General features: G+C 47.9%; 1 protein-coding gene across 2 annotated transcripts; it reads left to right on the plus strand.

Annotated features, from left to right (window-relative positions):
- The first annotated feature begins 827 nt into the window (after positions 1–827).
- Znf12 (zinc finger protein 12) lies at positions 828–14,200 on the plus strand. Of its 2 annotated transcripts, XM_076923583.1 has the most exons (5): positions 830–1,049; positions 1,916–1,975; positions 5,014–5,140; positions 5,381–5,476; positions 10,286–14,200. In XM_076923583.1, the coding sequence occupies exons 2-5, from the start codon at positions 1,961–1,963 to the stop codon at positions 12,121–12,123; spliced, it is 2,076 nt and encodes a 691-aa protein (XP_076779698.1). In that variant the 5' UTR covers positions 830–1,049; positions 1,916–1,960; the 3' UTR covers positions 12,124–14,200. The 2 variants fall into 2 exon arrangements, with proteins under 2 accessions (XP_076779699.1, XP_076779698.1); XM_076923584.1 differs by lacking the exon at positions 5,381–5,476 and having other exon boundaries at positions 828–1,049.
- The last annotated feature ends 3,826 nt before the right edge of the window (positions 14,201–18,026 follow it).

Below are 18,026 nucleotides of genomic sequence, written 5' to 3' on the forward strand. Positions count from 1 at the left end.
CGATGGAATGTTCATTATATTGTACCATTTTTGAAAATTGTCATTGTCGCCTAACCCCAAATGTCACCTTTCAGAGGTCACTTTACAGAGAGCTATTTTCTTCTTTCTGTGAGTTCTTTCTGGTTCTGTTTTTAGTTTCTGTGCATTAGACGTGTGATCTAGAAACCCACCATTTCTATTCCTTCGTTTTTTGCACCTGCAGCTTTTGTTCCGTCTCCATCAACTTTGGAAGCTGATAGGACAAGAACACTTTTGCATTATTCAGAAGGGCAGGTGAAATCTGAGGAATCATTGACCATAGGGGTCCATGTTTGAACATTGTCACCTGACTGCAAACATTGAGTTTGAGAAGTCGTTTGACAAGCACTTTTTTCTCCCTTTCAATGTGCTGCTTTTAGAATTTTTATGCATTTGCTGTGTGATCCCCAAAACAATTTTTTTTTTCTTTCTTTGGAAAAGAATTGGTGAGCATTTCTTAGACTTAGTGTTTGGTGGAAACTTCTTTCTTTCATCTGTTAGAATCTGCCTTTTATCTAAAAGCCCCAAGCTGGGAGAGGTCTGGGTAACTAGATATAATCCATCAGGCCATTCCTGGAGGTTCAGAAGTGAGGAAAATCGCGTTGGTGACCGCTGAGCTCTGGTTACTGTTGCTCTCAGCTCCGCGCCCACAAGCTACTGAAACGAAGAGGAGACTTGTGCGACGATCCCTAGAAGCGTGAGACTTCTGGGGGCGCTCCCTACCCTCCCCCCAAGGATGAGAGGAAGACCACTGGGACCAGCCCAGTACCGAGGCGCTGATGCGCGTGCGCACTTTTGTTTGCGTGCATGCTCGCGCAAGCGCACGACCGCTGCGCTGTCCTGGCTTCCTGCGGTCTGTGTCTCTTCGCTCGCAACTGCTGCCTTGGCTTGGGCGAGCTGGTGTCGCGAGCCTGCGGGGCCGAGGCCGGTGCATCGGAGTCGGCAGCAGGCGGACCCGGCTTTGCCGGCCGGGGAGGCCGAGGGCCGGGTTGACAGGGGCGGCGAGACCCGGGCCCGGCGCGGCCTCCTAGGTGAGGCCTGAGGGTGCAGATCGGGGCCGCAGGAGGGTGGCTGGGTCCGTCTGATTGCTTGCGGGGGGCCTGAAACTACTTGCGGGGGCCTGAGCGATCAGCGCCTGCGCGAAGCCTCGGCTCCCTGCTGCCCTCGGCGTGCGGGATCCGGGACTTTAGCTATGGTCGTGTTGACTTTGGTTGCGTAGATAGGACGAGATAGGACGTAGATAGGACGAGGCGTGCGGGCACGGAGAGGTCAGCTCGGGGGCCTGAGCTGCAGAGGCGCTGTCCAAACTCAAACCTCACTTGCCACTCCATCCTCCCAGAGCTTCCGAGTCTCATGATGTTCCTAGACGCCATCTGCACCCTTGTACTGCCTGCTGGTTTTCCAGAGACTGTCCCTGCAGCGTCTAGTGCAGGTCTAGTTCAGGAAAAGTTTATGATTTCGTCTGCTCTTAGACTGTGGGTCTGCGATGTTGGTGACATAACCGAAGTCACACAGAAGTCGGTTAGTAGGAGTGCTAACTCCTTGGCCAGCGTTCCTTCTGTAGTGTTAAAGTCGTGGTCACAGTATCACGTAATTTTATATAAATACAGTTCCCACCAGAGTGACCGTTTTGTTTTCAGAGCTGCCTGTGAGTATTCTTTTGCATCCCATACTGTGTCAATTATTTAACTAGCATTTCTTGTTAATTCACCTCGACAGCTGCGTTCATTCATTCCCTCGTGTCCCAATGCGCCGTTGCAATTCTCCAGTTCTTTCTGAAAGCCGACGACACCACCATTTCTAAGGTTTTCTTCTGGGAATGTTCCAGGAGGTTTTTATGCAGGAGATTCCCTCTTTCACCACACCCACGCGTAATGACGTTGCTTTCTTTCCCTAGATCCTACTGCATTAGTCCTACAGATTTTTCCTACCGCAGCGGAAGATGAACACATCCTTGGTAAGCTTGGTTTTGTTTCCATTGCCAAGTTTGGTTTACTAGGCTGGAAGAGGCAAAGAACCGATCAGGCTTTAAAGGGGAAAACAGATACGACAGAAAGAGATAAAACAGTAGTGGGCAGTAGTAAGCATTGTAGTGCTCACTATCTGTAGGTAGCATAGCGCATACCAAGTCCTTAGGATGCTGTAATTGACATCTTGACCAGATTCAGAGATGAGCCCCTGGGCATGCCTGTCAGGGATTATCTTGATCACATTCATTGATGTAAGAAAACCTATTTTGTTCGGGACAAGACCATTTCATGGGCATCCAGGACAGCACAGACTGGAGAATGTGACTTGAGTGCCAGCAAACGTGTCTTCCTCCCTCTCTGTTTCCTGATTGTGGATTTGATGTGGCTCCTGCTGCCATGGCTTATGATGGACTGTACCCTTTGATCTACACCCTATTGAACTGCCCTGTCTCTGTAGACTCCTCTGTCTGTTTCTGTGATGTCTGTCTTGCTGCCCTGTTCCTGGATTTAGAATTTCTTCTGCTTCCATGTGGATCTTTTTACCCTGTTTACATCTGGCTCTCCTGGCTCTCCCCAGTGGCTCAGTTGGTTTGCCTGTGGATCTGCCAGCCACCTGCTGTGCCTCTCTGTGGAATATGTCCAGACAACACCTAACAGACTCCATGCACCTACATAAGTCGGCCTCTTTGCCTGTCGTTCTACCATTTCCTGTTCCGTTCCTTTTGTTGTTCTGTTGCCCTGACTGTAACTATCCAAGGATGCAAATGCCCTTATTCCCTGGCAAGTGCCATTGTACTCTGCTAGCTATCAGCATTCACCAAGGGGTAGATATCCCTTCCCAGCGGGCTCATTTAGGCTCCCTTAGAGGGAGAGTTCCAAATAGAAACACACAGACTGGGGATGAAGACAATGCTGAGTTTATCCTGCATGTGTTCTCAGTAAAGAGCTGGTCCCTGGGTGCTTTTAATATAAGAGAGGTTCGTCTACTTGAAGACAGATTCTGTCAGCTCACATTCCCGTAGCCGTAAACCTGTGGTCTTGTTTTTATCTTACTGTTTGAGTTTGGTTTTTGTTGTTGTTTTTGACTGTTCGTTTGGGTTATTTTGAGGGTGTCCCTGTGCACATGCCATGTTGGGTGTGTGGAGGTCAAAAGACAACTGTTAGGAGTCAGGTCGCTGGGATCGAACTCAAGTTGTCAGATTTAGTGGCAAGCACCTTCACCTGCTGAGCCATCTCGCTTGTGTTTTCCTTTGTAAGACACTCTTGTCATGTACATTTCTTTTCCAAAGCAATGATTTTACATCTTCCTCTCTTGAAAACAGGCTCACGGGTCACTGACTTGAAGCATCATTGTCGTGTGGTTAATGTATATGTATAATACTCTACACTCAATAAACCAATAACGTAGATACCACTGGGGTCTACTTCACTGGGCTAAGTTGGACCCATACAGTCGGTGATGCCCGCTGGCGTTCGCAGGAAGCGGTTGCGATCCTCATGTGTTTGTGAATGAAACGGTTCATTCAGAAGTTAAGCACTGAGCGGGAGTTTGGGGAGCTGAGGACACGGCTCATTGGTTAAAGCATCTGCCCCAGGAGTGGGTAGACTGAGGTTCAGGTGTTCAGAAACCCATAAAAAATGCTAGGTGGGTGTGTCAGCTTGCCTGTAGTGACAGCCATGGAAGGAGGAGGCAAGAGGATCTCAAGAGCAAACTGGCTTGGAAGACTAGCATGTCCCCCCCTCGCGCCCCCCCCCCCCAGTTCCGGAATCGATTGAGAGGCTGTGCAGTGCAGAATGTTGAGGCGTGGGAGCACGCATGTCTAGAGTACAGGAGAGACTTGGACGAGCTATAACAACTCAGGAAGCGTGGATACGGAGAGGCCAGTTAAACTGTCCATGAATCCAGAGAGGCTCTCCATCAAAGCAGTCAGTGCCCTGGGCACCTGAAGGAGAGCCGAGCTAGTGGAGGACACGAGGAAGAACCAGGGAAGTAAGGGGTGGGGGCACCAGCTTTGTTCATATACTGGCGACAAGATGGAGGGCACCCAGAAGAGCAGAGCAGGGTCTAACCAGGACTGCATGGGTGTCCCTTGGGCCTGGGCACCTCAGTGGTGGGAACTGCTTCTGTTGGCTTTTGAGTCTCCAGCAGGTTTGTTCCTGGCTTGCAGTTCAAGCCCAGTGATGATGGTGGTGGTGGTGGTGATGATGATGAATATTCCTCCTCCTCCTGCTCTTCCTCTTCTTCCTCCTCTTCTTCCTCCTCCTCCTCCTTCTTTTCTTCTTCTTCTTCTTCTTCTTCTTCTTCTTCTTCTTCTTCTTCTTCTCTTCTTCTTCTTCAGATTTATTTATCTTTATTTATGCAAGTACACTGTAGCTGTCTTCATGCACACCAGAAGAGGGCATCAGATCCCATTACAGATGGTTGTGAGCCACCATGTGGTTGCTGGGAATTAAACTCAGGACCTATGGAAGATCAGTCAGTGCTCTTAACCCCTGAGCCACCTCTCTTCTTAACCACTGAGCCATCTCCCCAGCCCCCTTTGTGTATAAATGAACCCCAGGCAGTGGCTTTTTTCTTATTACGTGTATTTGCATGGTTTGCATGTGTCAGTGGATGTGGAGGCCCAGGTTGGTGCTGGGAATCGTCAGTCACACTTTTCCTTTATTCATTGAGGAAAGATCTCTTATGCCAATGCAAAGCTTTCCAGTATAGCTCGTCTCGCTAGCCAGCTCCTCTGGAGAGCCCCTGTCTTGACTTCGAAGATTAAAGCTACAGATGGGCAGTATGCCCACCTGGCATTTGTATGGGTTTCTGGAAGTCCAAACTCTGGTTCTAACACTCATATTGCAAGCACTCTTCCATAACCCCAAGACAGTATGCCTCTGATAAGCATGCTTTGCTCTCACAGTCAGTAACATAAAGTAAGGTGTACAGTGTTCGTGGTTAACTGTACCGGTGAGCTCGGGAAGATCTTGTCTTCGGGTGCCTGTTCTATGTGATCTAATTCTGATCGTGTCATTGCAGGGCCCACTGTCATTCAAGGATGTGGCTGTGGCCTTCTCCCAGGAGGAGTGGCAGCAGCTGGACTCTGAGGAGAGGACGACATACAGGGATGTGATGCTGGAGACCTACAGCAACCTCGTCTCCGTGGGTGAGGAGCACTTGCTTCCCAGGCGCTCAGATGTGGGATGTCCGTCAGGGCTGATGCCTTTAACTTGAAGTTGACTGTGAGCAGCTTGTTCTGACCACCAGAAGGTCCTGACCTTTCTGTGAAAATAAAGCCCCGGGCCTCTTGGGCTGCGTAGCTGCCACAGTGGCGCTTTCCCAGCACAGTAGAAACCCCCGAAGCCACTCAGGCAGGCTCAAGTTGTTTTTCATTTCTCATTAACAGGGTATCACATTATCAAACCGGATGTTATCATCAAGTTGGAGCAAGGAGAAGAGCCATGGATAGTAGAAGGAGCGTATTCACCTCAGAGCTATCCAGGTGTGTTAGTGGAGGCAGAGAGCAGATGGTAGCTGGGGAGCTCCTCTCAGGAACATTCTCATCATCCTGAGCTTTAGAATTTACTGAAGGTAGTTAGTCACCTCTACAGGCTTCTTCATGAAAGTGTGTGGTTAGAGAGTTTTCCCCTTGGCTACCACTACCCACAATCAAAGGTTCCTAGCTGGCTGTGGGAGGCGCGTGTCTTTAATCCCAGCACTGGAGGCAAAGCAGGTAGATCTCCATGAGTTCTAGGCCAGTATGCTGTACAGAGCGAGTTCCAGGACAGAGAGACCCTGGGTTTTTAGGGGGTGCAGGAGGGGGAGAAAGAACAGAAGTCAGCTCCTTTTTTTCTCTACGCCTTGGATGTAGCATTCATAGTTACCCATTTTCACAGTGGCCTTTTATTGGGCATTCATAAGTGTAGCATCAAAAGACAACCTTCTTCTCGCTCAGGTTGCTAACCCCCTGATTTTGTTTTCATTCTCTTTGGCTGAAACGCTTGGGGGTCTGTATCAGTCACTTTCCTGTGGCTGGAGTAAAACCTCCACAAAAGGAACTTAAGAGAGAAAAGTTTTATTTTGACTCCAGCTCAAGGGCACATACAGTCCCTCCCAGTCCGGAGGTCACAGCAGCAGGACTTTGGGTTGTCCATACTGCCTGGGCAGTCAGGAAGAGAGAGATGCCCCCTGGGGCTCAGCAGGCTCCCCTCCACCTTTTCATTCAGTTCAGAATCCGAGCCAAGGGGCCGGTGCTGCCAACAGTGGGCGGTTCCTTCGTATCCAGCAGCCTCAGCTGGATAATCCCCGGGTGATTCAGCTCTCTAGAGATGGCAGTATTAACCATCATGGGCTCTTTTTTTTTTTTTTTTTTTTTTTTTCTTTTTCTTTAACCTTTATTTTTATCTTACACATATATTTTGCCTGCATGTATGTCTGTGTACCGTGTGCGTGCAGTGCCTGTGGAGGACAGAAGAGGGCATTGATTGTCCTCAGGCCAGAGTTACAGGTGCCTCGCTGTGAGTCACCATGTGTGTGCTAGGAGCCTAACCCAGGTCCTCTGGAAGAGCGACTGATGTTCTTAACCAATAAGCCATCTCTCCAGCCACATTAATTTCATTTATTATTATTATTATTATTATTATTATTATTATTATTATTATTATTAGTGTATGTGTCTGGGTTCAACAGCAGCACACCTTAGGTCACCAGACTCCTTTGTGAGGGATTCTCTCCTGCCTTCACATGGGATCTAGAGAATGAACCTAAGTTACTAGGGTTGAGCCTCAAGCCTCCTCTACCCAGTGAGCCATTTCACCTCCTGTCTCTTTATTTTCTTTGAGGTCAGATTAAAGGATTTCTATCCTAAACTGTGTGACCCGGCCTCTCCCTCTGTTGGCATTTTTCTTGTTCTTTGGCAGTGCCAGTCATTGTTGAAATTCAGTCCCTCCGCTCATACTTACAGTTTTGCTTTGCTTGTTTTTTTGTTTTGCTATGGTTTTTAGAGATGGTTTCTTTGTGTAGCCCGGACTGTCTTGGAACTCACTCTGTAGACCAGGCTGGCCTCCAACTCAGAAATCCGCCTGCCTGCCTCTGCCTCCCAAATGCTGGGATTAAAGACTCGAGCCACTTACAGCTTTATTCCCAAGCCCCTGAATGCTGTCTCCTTGTATTGTGTATATAAACAGCATTTGAGTCATTTGTCTTCCCACCTTCTTACGTCTCTGGGAAGAAGTGTGTTGCAGCTGTGTCCCCTGGCTGAATGATTCCTCAGAGGCTTCTCCACTGTCAGCTCAGTCAGGTTTTGTTTGCCTGTCTGTTTTTCTGCTGACTTACACTGGTGTTGCAGCCATTCTGCACAGTACCTACCGTCTTTTCTCTGATAACAGTGTGTGTCTCTTTCGTTTTGCTGTGTGTGAAAATTGATCGTGAACTCTCTCAGCTGACAGTGGCTGAGTGCTTTTCCTACCTCCCCTGGCTGCTTGGTCACACTGTCCTCATCTCCCACATGGCCCTCACAGTTTCTAAGAATATCTGCTCATCAGTGGAACTGGGCTCCAGACTCACAGGCTGGTTTTCCCTTGGAAAATGCCTTACTTTACCCTCTGTACAGAAGTAATGAAAGTATGAAAGGTGTCTGGGTTTCTGTAAATCCTAATTGGCCAGGAACGGCTCTTCATCTAAGATATCCAGGGAGGGAGCGCTATCCTTTACAAAATAAACCTATTTAAGTTCCTTGTCTCCCGAGACTTGACACAGCACTGGTTCCATACTGCCTGTAACAAGTGGTTTCCTGAAACACTCATTCACCCTCTTTGGTCTGTGGTCTTAGTGTCTTCTCTTCATGGATTTTTTACGTCTGCAGCCATATGTTTCATTAGGATGGGCCATGCATCCCCAAGTATAAGGTTTGTAGTCTAAGCTGGAATCTCCAGCCCTGGAAATGTGGTCCTTCCCGACTCTTGCCATTGTTCAGTCCTCTCTGCAGTAAAGTGGATGAGAAGTCAGGCAGGAGAACAGTAAGGATGGAGACTTGTGGGTGCCAGGGTGCCAAGAATTTCTTGGTTATCCCAGAAACCCTAGCATAAGGTGGCACTGTGATCTGTGTCAGCAGACTTGATAGGACATGATGGTGTTGACAGTATTGATCACAAAAACAAGTCCTGATTCCCACGTATTGCTCTTTGTTCAATTAGTAGCTGGTTTTTCCTGGAACAGAATGTTTTCAGTTCTGACTGATTCTGGCTTTACGTCAGCATTGGGTCCAGGTGGTGATGTGTTGACTTTTTGACACTGGTGGATTCTGGGAGGCTGTAAGTTCAGGAGATTAAATTGATAATGTGTGACTTAATTGTCATGACATCTATTGTCATGACAATCATGGGATTGATCTATCTCATAATTTCTAAGATAAGTGAGAACAACATCACCATTGGAGAAGCACACTGAGGGACCTGATTCTTAAGTCTGCATGCTCCATGAAAGTCACGTTCAGAATTAGGAAGTTGTGGGAATGGGCATAGTATTTCTTTTCTCTTATCATGATAAAACACCATGACTGACTGAGACAACATATGGAAGAAAGTCCATCAGTGTCACAGCAGGGAGCATGGCGCCAGGTAGGCAGGAGCAGCAGCTGAGAGCTCAGGGCTCAGTCCACAGCCTGGAAGCAGAGAGCTCACTCAGAATGCCACAGGAAGCTGCCCCTGGTGACACATTTCCTTCAAGAAGGCCACACCTCCTAGTCCTCCCCAAACAGGTACCAACTGGACACCAAGTATTGAACTGCTCAAGACGTACAGGGGCAGCTCATTCAGACCAGCACAGTGGGCTACAGCAGTCATTGGGAGATTAAAGGTGGAAAAATAATCACTCAAGCGATCACGAATGTGTGTTTTGTGTGTGTGCTGTTCTCAGCACTTGGACTCCTACAATTCCACAGCAACCCTGTAACACAAAGCCCATCGTTTCCTGTTGATGTGGAGATACTGACTGTAGAGGCTGCTAAATACCTTGCCCTGGGTGACCACCACATCAGTTCACACAATACAGGCCCGAGTAGGATCAGTAGTAAATTTCATCATCAGATGCGCTCAGTCTTAAACCACAGCACTGGCAGAATTTTTTTTCTTAAATCAACACTTATAGTGGATGACATCTTTCTCTATACCATCTGATATTCCTGTTCCACATAGATGGTCCAGAACTCTGCTTCTAAGTGAGCGATTAGGTCCCAGGTTCTAAACAGGAGAAAAGTTTAGGTGTAAAATGTATGTGATACTATTGTGGGATGGAACTCCAAATAGCATGGAAGGATGCAGAACAGAGACGTGGCACAGTGTGTCAGTGTGGTCACCCACGCCTAGAGACGTGGCACAGTGTGTCATTGTGGTCACCCAAGCCTAGAGACGTGGCACAGTGTGTCAGTGTGGTCACCTACGCCTAGAGACGTGGCACAGTGCGTCAGTGTGGTCACCCATACCTAGAGACGTGGCACACTGTGTCAGTGTGGTCACCCACGCCTAGAGACGTGGCACACCGTGTCAGTGTGGTCACCCATGCCTAGAGACGTGCCACACCGTGTCAGTGTGGTCACCCACACCTAGAGACGTGGCACACCGTGTCAGTGTGGTCGGTCACCCACGCCTAGAGACGTGGCACACCGTGTCAGTGTGGTCACCCATGCCTAGAGACGTGGCACACCGTGTCAGTGTGGTCACCCACGCCTAGAGACGTGGCACACCGTGTCAGTGTGGTCACCCACGCCTAGAGACGTGGCACACCGTGTCAGTGTGGTCACCCATGCCCAGAGACATGGCACACCGTGTCAGTGTGGTCAGCCATGCGGTAGATGCTAACCTCTCTCTCCCAGTGTGAAGTGATACAGGGAACAGTCCTTGTCAGCACCAAACTGAGGCCCTGTTTCCATATATCGTGTTCTCTTTCTTGTGTAATGGTGCTCCTGCTTGCCCTGAAGGCTCTCCCTGTTGCTCCTAGCTGGCCTGAAGGCTCTCCATGTTTGCTGAGATGTCTTCTGTCATCCTTTTATCCAGCATTGCCTTTGCTCGTCATTGCTCTGGGTCTGTAAACAAAATACTTCAAAGCAGCCCGTGTCAGAGGTGTTATGTGTTATCAGCTTACTCTCCTTCCCACCAATGGGATCTGTCCGTGTTATTCCAAAAGAATAAGCAGAGTAAGCTATCCTTAGCAGCGCTGTGGGGCTAGACACCAAATGAGAGACCCTGTATCAGTCTCAGACCATGCCTTGCATAGGAAAACATACAAACATTGGTTCATTTTTGCCTCGTTTCAGATGAGATCTGGCACGTGGGCAGCCTGATGGAGGAAGACCAGGGAGATGAGGAGAACCAGTCAGATTCAGCTGTGTTCAGCTACAAAAGCCTGCTCGATGCTTCTAGTGAGGCCATTGATGAGGAAACGAAGCTCGTTCCCTCGGGGAAGGTCCTCCCTAAATGCCGCTCCTGTGCAAAGAGCTTGATGCGCGTGTCTGCGTTCATTCGCAGCGATGGAAGCTATGCTAAGCTGCAGCCCAACGTGTGCGCCGGGTGCGGGAAGCCCCTTCCTCACAGTGAGCTTGAGGAGACACATCCTGCAGATGAGGCTCAGGAGTTTAGTGGAGACGGAGATGATGACACTCTAAGCGAAGAAGGTGTTTATCAGAAGATTCACTTTTTGGAGAAGCCCTTTGAGTATGTTGAGTGCCAGAAATCCTTCCCAAAGGGCGCCGTGTTTCTTAATCACCTGGAAGAGGAGCCCTGCGACTGGAATGAGTCTGAAGTAGCTTTTCTGCAGACGTCAGACCTCAGTGCCCACCAGGATTCTCTCACGGAAATGAAGCCCTACGAATGCCAGCAGTGTGGGAAGTCCTTCTGCAAAAAGTCCAAATTCATCATTCATCAGAGAACTCACACAGGAGAGAAACCCTTCAAGTGCAATCAGTGCGGGAAGGCCTTCTGCCAGAAGGGAACCCTCACCGTCCACCAGAGGACGCACACGGGGGAGAAGCCCTACGAGTGTACCGAGTGTGGGAAGACCTTCTACCAGAAGCTACACCTTATTCAGCACCAGAGGACCCATTCAGGCGAGAAGCCCTACAAATGTGGCTACTGTGGGAAATCCTTCTGCCAGAAGACACACCTCACTCAGCACCAGAGGACACACTCAGGAGAGAGGCCCTATGTGTGTCACGACTGTGGCAAGACGTTCTCTCAGAAGTCAGCACTCAATGACCACCAGAAGATCCACACGGGCGTCAAACTCTACAAGTGCAGCGAGTGTGGCAAGTGCTTCTGCCGCAAGTCCACGCTCACAACCCACATGAGGACACACACCGGCGAGAAGCCATACGAGTGTAACGAGTGTGGGAAGTTCTTCTCCAGGTTGTCGTACCTCACTGTACATTACCGGACCCACTCGGGGGAGAAGCCCTACGAGTGCACGGAGTGCGGGAAGACCTTCTACCTGAACTCGGCCCTCATGAGACATCAGAGGGTGCACACCGGAGAGAAGCCTTACGAGTGTAATGAGTGTGGGAAGTTATTCTCTCAGCTGTCCTACCTCACTGTGCACCACAGAACTCACTCAGGAGTGAAGCCCTACGAGTGTAGCGAGTGTGGGAAGACCTTCTACCAGAATTCAGCCCTTTGTAGACATCGCAGAATTCACCGAGGGGAGAAACCCTACGAATGTTACATATGTGGGAAGTTCTTCTCTCAGATGTCGTACCTCACCATCCACCACAGAATTCACTCAGGAGAGAAGCCCTACGAGTGCAGCGAGTGCGGGAAGACCTTCTGCCAGAACTCAGCCCTCAACAGACATCAGCGCACACACACGGGAGAAAAAGCCTACGAGTGTTACGAGTGTGGGAAACGCTTCTCCCAGATGTCCTATCTCACCATCCACCACAGGATCCATTCAGGAGAGAAACCCTTCGAATGTGACGAGTGCGGGAAGACCTTCTCCCGGATGTCCTACCTCACTGTGCATTACAGAACCCACTCAGGAGAGAAGCCCTATGAGTGTGCGGAGTGTGGGAAGAAATTCTACCACAAGTCAGCATTCAATAGCCACCAGAGAACTCACAGGAGAGACAGCGGGAATGGGGTTGATGTGGGGAGGCTCCTTTAAAGCCAGACTCGAGAGGACCTTCTCGGTCAACTAGAAACTCCTGTCTGCAGTTGAGCCCTGCTGTACACTTGGCCCTCAGTACCCATAGGTTCCATCTCCAAGGAGTCAACCCTCCTTAACTACGTAGGAAAAAGGGTTTCTCTGTGCTGAATATGTACAGATTATTTTTTCTGTTTCTTCCCTAAGTAGTACAATATAACAGCTCTTTATGTTGCATTTATATGGCATTAAGCATATGGATAACCGAGAGGTGAGTTAGAGTAACGGGAGGATTCTGTAGGCCGTACACAATTACGATGTGATCTTACATAGGGACTTAATCTGCAGACTTTGGTGTCCCGTTGGTCTCAGCAACATTCCTGCATACCAAAGGATACCTCTGTCAGAGAGCACACACAAATGACCATGAACAAGTCTTCGTGTGTCTGTGTGAGCTAGATTCATCAGAAACTCACAGGGCAGGAAGCACAGCTAGGAAAGAGCACATGGCAGAGTCTACGGGAGTCAGAGTGGACAAATGGGGTTCAGCAGAGCTGCAAACTGCTTATCAGGGAACTGACCCAACGGAAGGCACGTGGGAAGCACACTCCTTTGGAAACTGCTAACACTAAAGGACAATTTGTAAAAATTAAAGGAAAAGGGGCTGGAGCGATGGCTCGGCAGAAGAGCTGACTGCTCTTCCAAAGGTCCTGAGTTCGATTCCCAGCACCACATGGTGGTTCACAACCATCTGCAATGGGATCCGATGCCGTCTTCTGGTGTGTGTGAAAACAGCAACAGTGTACTCATATACAAACATAAATAAATTTAAAAAAAATTAAAAGAAATACTCTGCTAGAATAGAAATTGTCGATCTGGTTGGCCAAGTTTGCTGCACTAATCTGGTTTATGGTTCCCTAGGAGCACAGGGCTTGGGGGTTCTTGTCTGTTTCAGTATCCAACAAGAAATCTCAGTTTTAATCAAGCTTGGAAAATGTTGTGTTGTTACTTTGTAACATATGGTGAGAGTGCCCATTCTCAGGACGTTTCCCATCCTGTTACTGTCTTCATAGGCACTGTCACTGAGTGTTTGGAAGTTAGGAACTATGCCTTTTCTTCCTTGGGTTATCGGATGCATTTGGTCATTGTCACAGGATTCTATCCTCTATAAAGAAGCCAGTTTTTCCCCCAACTATAGCAAACACAGAGATATATCTATAAAATAGAAAACTCTGAATAGATAATTTTAAACTCAGCCAGAAGTCTGTAAAGGTAAGAAATAGTAGTATTCACTGTACTTTGTACAACTAAGAACCATACTTAGGGTGTTGTCATTTCCGTATGCCATTGGCTCGCCTTTTTTTACATGGACGCTCATGCGTGTGTGGAGCACGGTGTGTGGGTAGCGTGGCACGGCTGTGGCTTTGAATGTGCTCTGCCCTCCTGTCCCTCGGAAGTGAGAACACACACAGGGGAATGTGGCAGACTTCACCAGTGCCTTCTGCCGCTCCCTCCTCGGCTTTCGCAAGTCGTCTGAGTGCATCCCTCCTTGGATGATGGGATGTAACTCCCGAGAAGTTTTCATTGCTGGGATGATCCTTTCTCGTAACCTTGGACCCAAGTCCAGAGAGTTAGAAAAGATATCAAAGATCACTTCTTGAAGAGGTCTTCTCAAAGCAGCAGAACCTTAGTGGACATCACCTTGTCTGGATTCAATGCTTGATAATTACTGCCAACCATGTGTACCTTGTAGCCATGACTGTTACAGAATAATAACCTGGGACCTGAATGATGTCACAGAGCCACTAAACCAGTGTGACCTGCAGCCCCTCCATGTCTAGACTGGGTTTTTTTGTTTGTTTGTTTGTTTTCTAAGAGACTGTTTGTAAACCAGGTGACTTAGGAACATTCTGCTAATAACCACAAGACAGCCTACCTGGTGCCGCAGTACACTCTGTAGGAGTTATGCAATTCAGAAGCGGACTTTAGGTAAATCATTTATTTTGATGTGTCAATAGAGAGATTTATTGTCTGTAAATTTGTATGTAAATAATCAGCATTGAAAATGAACTTGAAACAAATGTGTATGCTTCCTTGAGCTGTCCTGTCACCAGCCTGTAAGATTATTTTCCTATGTGTTCATATGTGCACATGTGTGCATGTGTGAGGAGGTCCCAGGACAACCCCACCTGTTGTTCTTTGGGTGCTGTCTCCATTGTTTGCTGTGACATGGTCTCACTTGCCCCAGCATTGTGTCGGGAGCCACCTGTACACAGCTCCCCTTCATGGGTCTCCCAAGTGCCCAGCCTTCAGACATGGGACCTGGGGGTTGGAACTAAAGTCCCAGTCCTCACTCAGCAGGCAGTGTGCATCATGGGTCTCCCAAGTGCCCAGCCTTCATACATGGGACCTGGGGGGTGAAACTAAAGTCCCAGTCCTCACTCAGCAGGCAGTGTGTCATCGGCCACCCATGGCTGCATCTGGCTTTTTTCACATGGGTTCTGGGAATCAAACTCGGGGCCTCACGATGGCGAGGCAAGCACTCTGCCAACCGCGCACTTGCTTTGTCTTATTTGAGTTACAGGTGTTGCAGCCCTGATAGGCCTTGAACTCATGGTGGTAATCCTGCCTTAGTCTCTCAATTGTGGCAGTACAGATGTGAGCCAATTTTGAAAACTGACAACCTCAGATTTACTCCATTTTCTAATTCATGAAGTTCATTTGGAATAGTTTAGCTTGCACACGGCTTATTGCTTACATTATTTGGTGTGAAGGAAGGATCTAATTTTGTTACTTTCAGATAATTCTCCTAATAACCTATATCTTTTGAACAATTTGCGCATTGTACAAAATGCCACATCATTCACGTGTGAGACCCACACTGTGTTGCTCAGCACCCACACCTCCCATCCTCTTGCATAATTGTGAGTTTGCAAAAGTCCGGTAGGTGGTTTAGTTTGGGGTTGAAACAAAAGGTTGTTAGCATATTTGTTGAAATATCTCCAGCAAGGCATGGTGGTATACGCCTGTAATCCTAGCACTTGGAAGACAGAGGCAAGACAAGCGGGCCAGCCAGCCTGAAGTATCATAACTTGATGGCAGTAGACTTCATTGTGTGTGCGTGTGAAGCTCCAAGGGGGATACCAGGTATCTCTCCATCACTCTTTTATTTGGGGGACAAGGATCTGAAGCCTATAGATACATGTCTAAATTGGTTAGGATCCACCTGCTGTTACACTTCCCCCCCCCCCAGCTTTTTTTACATGGGTTTTGAAGATTGGAACTCGGATCCTCCTATTTGTTCAAGAGGCAACTTACTGGTTGAGCCACCTCACATTGCGTGTGAGCCCTGGATTTGCTCATTTCATTCTTTTCTTTCTACACCGGGTTGTGATCCAACTCTAGCCAGGAAGTCACAGGAGTGCCCCCAAGTTATGGCAAGCTTTATAGAATGGCTCTACTTAAAGTAAAACCTACAAGGGAGTTTCTTTGCCATACAAATGGCTATGAAAAATAAGTTGCACTGAAGAGGTATCTCAGTGACTAAGATACTTGCCGGAGGAGGAGAACAGAGTTCAGGGGCACGTGGTAGGTAGCCCACCTGTAATTCTAGCCTCAGAGGCAAATACAAGAGATCCCAGACAGGCTGGCTAGCCTGAACAGTTTTAGAGAGCTCAGTTCGATTGAGAGACCCTGCCTCAATGAATAATGTGGCGGAGTGATCACAAGTGATTCCTGACATCAACTTCTGGCTTACACATGCATAGAAGAAACCCAAACGTGGGGCCACATACATGCACACATAGGAAAATGAAAAAAAAATAATCCATTGGATTTTTTTAAAAAAGCATTTATTTAATCTATGTGTGTGCATGCCTGAGTGTACATATGTGCACCCCATTGTTGCAAGAAATTGAACTGTCTGCAACTGATAACAGCTGAGCCATCTCTCAAGCCCCCTCCTCCACTGAATATCAAGTTTATGATGCTTGTGGAAGCATCTGGCTTGTTGCCACCTCCTGAAGCAAGAACTGTGTGGTCATAGGGAACTAGAGACCCATCAGGGACTGCAGACCAGGTAATGCACTTCGAGAAGGATTACAAGATAACAGCCTCAGGCGCTAAAGGACATCTGAACTGGAGTCTTGCTGCATAAGGCCTTTCCTCTCTATAAGGCCTTTTAGAGAAACATTCAAGGTGTTGGGGAGATGGCCCAGTTGATGAAGTACTTGCTATGCAAACATGAAATCTGAGTTTGACCCCCAATACCTCCTGGGGCAGGGAGATAAGAGGATCCCTGGGACTCACTGGCCTGCCAGCAAATTGGTGGGAGACCCTGTCTCAAAAAATAAGGTGCAGCTGGACATGGTGGCTATGTGCCTTTAATCCCAGCACTTGGGAGGCAGAAGAAGGTGGGTCTCTGTGAGTTCGAAGCCAGCCTGGACTACAAAGTGAGTTCCAGGCTACAAAGAGAAACTCTGCCTCAAGAAAAACGAGAGAGAGAGAGAGAGAGAGACTGAGAGACTGAAGAAGACATCTAACATCAGCCTCAAGCCTGCAAACACATGTACACACATGCAAACATGTTCATATACATCCACAATTTTTAAATTTCTTATGTCTGAGTGTGTGTCTGTGTATCATGTATGCAGGATCCCCAAGAGGTCAGAAGAGGGGTTAGATCCCCTAAAACCAGAGGTACAGACGATTGTGAGCCACGAAGGTGCTGGGAACTGAAGCTGGTTCTTCTAAAAGAAATCAGTGTCCTTACTTCCCAAGCCATCTACCCAGCCTCACATATTTAAAACAAACAAATGAACAAACAAACAACCCCAAGAACCTGTTACAGGTTCTAACTATAACAGGTGAAATGAGGGAAAATACATTTGAAATGGGGAAAGCAGATAGGAACACAGAAGTAAATTTAGCATAATTTATTCTTTCGCTTCTATTTGTGTATGGGTGTTCTGTCTGTCTGTGTGTGCACCACACATATTCCCCACGACTGCAGAGGCCACAGAAGGATGCCAGGTCCCCTTGGACTGAAGTCTTGTCATGTCCTCTGGAAGAGCAGCCAGTGTTCTTGACTGCTGAGGCCTCTCTGCTGCCCCCTGTTGTTGAGACTTCGCTTAGAACTTGGGCTCTTCCAGCTGTTGCCTCCCAAGTATTAGGCATGTAGGCATGTGTGACCATGAACTCTACATGGTACACTGAGGTGGGGGAAAAGCAAGTTGTCGAACCGTGTCTAGATGTTAATCTGAACCATTTCCATATAAATGTGCGTGTGCCCGGGAGCCTAGGTACTGGGTAGGATGAGTCTTGCCATGGAGATGAAGGTGTGAACTTGACGTCTCATAGTGCTGGAGTTTTTATAATTCATATCTAACTTATAATCTGGGGGGGGGGATAATGAACAAGGAAGAGGAACTTTTATTTGAATCTAAAACTATTAAATAAGCAGAGGGGAGATAAAGAAGGCAATGTCTAAAGAGACCAGTGAAAAAATACAAAGGCTGAGAAAACAGAGATGTCGGGATGAAAATGGAGGCTGAGGGAGGGAATGGTCAGGCTCAGTCCTCTATGTGTCATCCTTAGTTGGTCACATTTCACCGTCACTGGGGCTCCATGCTCCTTGGTAATGAAGACTTTTTTTCCCCAATCATAGGATCGACACATGAGCAACTCCAGCTGCAGTCAATGGTGTGCTTCATCACAGAATTGCTTGGCCTTTCAGTAGACTAAGATCTCCGTGGTCAGCCATCTTCATGTCTTATGAAGCACCTGCCTCATGAAAGTATGGGTTATTTACTTAGTTTTGAGGTAGGGTCTTTATGTAGCCCAGGCTGGCCTCAAATTCATGGAGTTGAAAATGATGGCGATTTCCCGACTCTATCTCCCAGATGCTAGGATAACAGGTGTGCATC

This window comes from Arvicanthis niloticus, chromosome 24 (assembly GCF_011762505.2).
Source record: "Arvicanthis niloticus isolate mArvNil1 chromosome 24, mArvNil1.pat.X, whole genome shotgun sequence".
NCBI lineage: Eukaryota > Metazoa > Chordata > Mammalia > Rodentia > Muridae > Arvicanthis > Arvicanthis niloticus.

Coding starts and splice junctions, on each gene's coding strand:
- Znf12 (XM_076923583.1), top strand. Junction 5,141..5,380: donor CAGCAACCTCGTCTCCGTGG/GTGAGGAGCACT, acceptor TCTCATTAACAG/GGTATCACATTATCAAACCG. Junction 5,477..10,285: donor TTCACCTCAGAGCTATCCAG/GTGTGTTAGTGG, acceptor GCCTCGTTTCAG/ATGAGATCTGGCACGTGGGC.